This window comes from Astatotilapia calliptera, chromosome 16 (genome assembly GCF_964374335.1).
Source record: "Astatotilapia calliptera chromosome 16, fAstCal68.1, whole genome shotgun sequence".
NCBI classification, from domain to species: domain Eukaryota; kingdom Metazoa; phylum Chordata; class Actinopteri; order Cichliformes; family Cichlidae; genus Astatotilapia; species Astatotilapia calliptera.
The window spans coordinates 2,609,499-2,612,500 of NC_137437.1; the positions used below are offsets into that span (position 1 = coordinate 2,609,499).

The window sequence follows — 3,002 nt, forward strand, 5'->3', positions numbered from 1 at the left end:
ACCAGTTTGTGTTGTTGTAAACATGTAAAAACACATTAAAGTGGAAATGAAACACTAAAGGCTAATCATCACTGTGGAGCCAAGCTCTCAAAAACTGTCAGATTTAACGATGTGTGAAGCTGGATTTAAGAAATCAGTGTGATGCTGTTGGATGCTGGATTCCCAATTGAGCTTCACTAAGAAATGTTTGTGGTGCAGTTGCAGAAAACTGAGTGTGGCTGGGGAAGAATGGACTTTATTACAGTGAAAGGAACTCTTTTGTTGCATGCCAACCAAACTGGAACCAGTTTGTATGTGTGGTGACCTAAACAGGTTCTGTTCATTTCATCCTTCAATGAAATGATGAGTTGCACAAACAGGTTTGTGACTGCTTATTTTACAAAAGTCACTCTTCACAATGAAAAAAAAACAAAACAAAAAAAACAGATTTTGGTAGAAGCAGAAAATCTCCTTACAGCAAAACCAGTTTGACCAGAGAGAATTTATTTGATTCAGTGTGAAGTTCCATCACCGTTACTCCATATCTGCTGTCATGCATTAGGTGGACAACACCATTCAAAGTGAGCTGGGAACTAAAAGGCAGCAGGAAGACTTTTGGCCAAGTCTTCCTCCTTGAAATAAAAAACAGTAACTAGTTTTAAACTAATTAACACCATAGTCTTCATTTATAGATGGAATTTCTATTTCTAAATGTGTTGCTCACTTCTAACCCTAAACCCAAAGACATCAGTGTTTTTTGACCTGATGATACTGTACATATTAATGCACAAAATAATGGGCTCTTACATGTACCCACTACAGGGGAACACTGGACATCCTGTTTCCTTAGCACCAGCACCTGTCAACATCTCTTCATGAAGAAGATCTAAAAGTAGATTATGAGTAATTACATTAAAAAATAGAAGTCCAGTACATAGATGCATCCTGGATATGTTCACTAGGCTGTGTGTTCCCCACCAATATACGACAGATGAGGAAGAATCATGAGACGAGGGCAGATAAATAAACAGATCCCACAGATTCTGTTTGGCACAATCGAGCCAAGGGAGCAAACATCTAAGCTGATCTGAATGTTGGCTGCTTATCTGCTAATCCATGTCTATTACAGATAAACCGCAATAAAGGAAAGGAAGGAGAGAAACTTCACTCTCATTATTCACGTCAGTTCATGGATATCATGTGGTAGCAGAAGGCCTGACAGAGCCAGTCAAAAATGCAGCGCAGCAGCCGATCGAGATTTCGGGGATCGATTTAAACGGCCTGACTGGCTCATCAGCCAGCTGTAGTCCGTGCTGATAACCTGCACCTGGCTTCAGGTCATTCTGAGCAGAGGTCTGATGCAGCAGAGACATCCCTCAGTCCTGATGGCTCTTGTCCTGAATGAATTTGTATTCATACTGGAAACAAGGGGAGAAGGAGAGCTGTTAGACACAAAACACCACTTAAAGCCCATCTACTTTAATATACCAATATGGACATGATGTATCATTGTAACTCGGCTGGGTGACTTCTTTAATCAGTCGATATACAGTGCTGTGAAAAAGCATTTGCAACCTTTTTTTTTTTTTAGTACATTTAGTACTTTATCATGTTTCATCAAACGAATTTAATATCAGACAAACCCGAGTAAATACAACGTGCACTTTATAATTTTGAGGGATGAAGCTATTCTGGACCTATGTGAAAAGAAAACTGAAGAGCCTGAGAACTCATCCAGGAGGTCCCAAAAGAACCCAGAACAACTTCTAAAGAACTGCAGGCCTCAGTTAAGTTCAGTGTTCATGATTCAACACTAAGAAAGAGACGAGGCAAAAACAGCATCTGTGATTTCCAACACGAAAAGCACTGCTGACCTAAGAGGCTGCGTGCCTAGGGGTTTCATTTTATCAACCTGTGGTCATGAAAGCGATCACAACACTTAAACTGGATGAACTTGGATGAGTGAGCGAACAACATCATGTAAATCAGATGTTTTTGGTCTGTCCATCCACAGCCACTGTCTTTTTTTGATGTTCGAATACCTCAAAAACTATTACAGACAAAAACTTGCCATCAAAATGAATCAGGATCTATAACTTGGGACACATTAAGGTAATTAAGTGCCTGAGTGCTGAGTCGTCAAAATATGAACAGAAAGGTGACGCACTTCTTCATATTCTCTTGAGAGAAGTTCTATTGTCATTCAGCTTTCCTGCTGGATTGAGCAAATATGATAAATTGTACTTTTTTTTTTTTTTTTTTTTTTAATGTAGCTCAGTTTGGTAATTGTGGAGTTTATAAATGACACTCAGTCTCCAGTTTAATCTAATTTACACTGAACAAAAATATAAACGCAACACTTTTGTTTTTGCTCCCACTTTTCATGAGCTGAACTCAAACATCTGAAACATACACAAAAGACTCAAATACTGTTCTCATATCTTTATAAATCTGTGTTAGTGAGCACTTTTCCTTTACCAAGATAATCCATTCCCCCTCACAGGTGTGGCATATCATGGGGCTGATTTGACAGCATCAATAATGTACAGGTGTGCCTTAGACTGCCCACAATAAAAGGCCTCTCTGAAATATGCAGTTTGATCAAACAGCACAAAGCTACAGATGTCGCAGCTTTTGAGGGAGCGTGCAATGGGCATGCTGACTGCAGGAATGTCTACCAGAGCTGTTGCCCATGAAATGAATGTTCATTTCTCTGCCATAAGCCGTCTCCAAAGGTGTTTCAGAGAATTTGGCCGTACATCCAACCGGACTCACAACCGCAGACCACGTGTAACCACACCAGCCCAGGACCTCCACATCCAGCATGTTCACCTCCAGGATCGCCTGAGACCAGCTGCAGCAACAATCTGTTTCCATAACCAAAGAATTTCTGCACAAACTGTCAGAAACCATCTCAGGGAGGCTCATCTGCATGCTCGTCGTCCTCATCGGGGTCTGGACCTGACTGCAGCTCATCGTTGTAACCGACTTGGGTGGGCAAACACTCACATTCGATGGAGTTT

At 40.7% G+C, this 3,002-nt stretch overlaps 1 protein-coding gene across 1 annotated transcript in view; it reads right to left on the bottom strand.

The window, feature by feature from the left end:
• Positions 1–462: 462 nt before the first annotated feature.
• The window catches only part of insig2 (insulin induced gene 2), an 18,362-nt gene continuing 15,822 nt past the window's right edge, over positions 463–3,002 (bottom strand). The window contains exon 7 of the mRNA XM_026145074.2: positions 463–1,397. Within this exon, the coding sequence (XP_026000859.1) occupies positions 1,356–1,397 (42 nt within the window). The 3' untranslated portion in view covers positions 463–1,355. The remainder of the gene's footprint in view (positions 1,398–3,002) is intronic.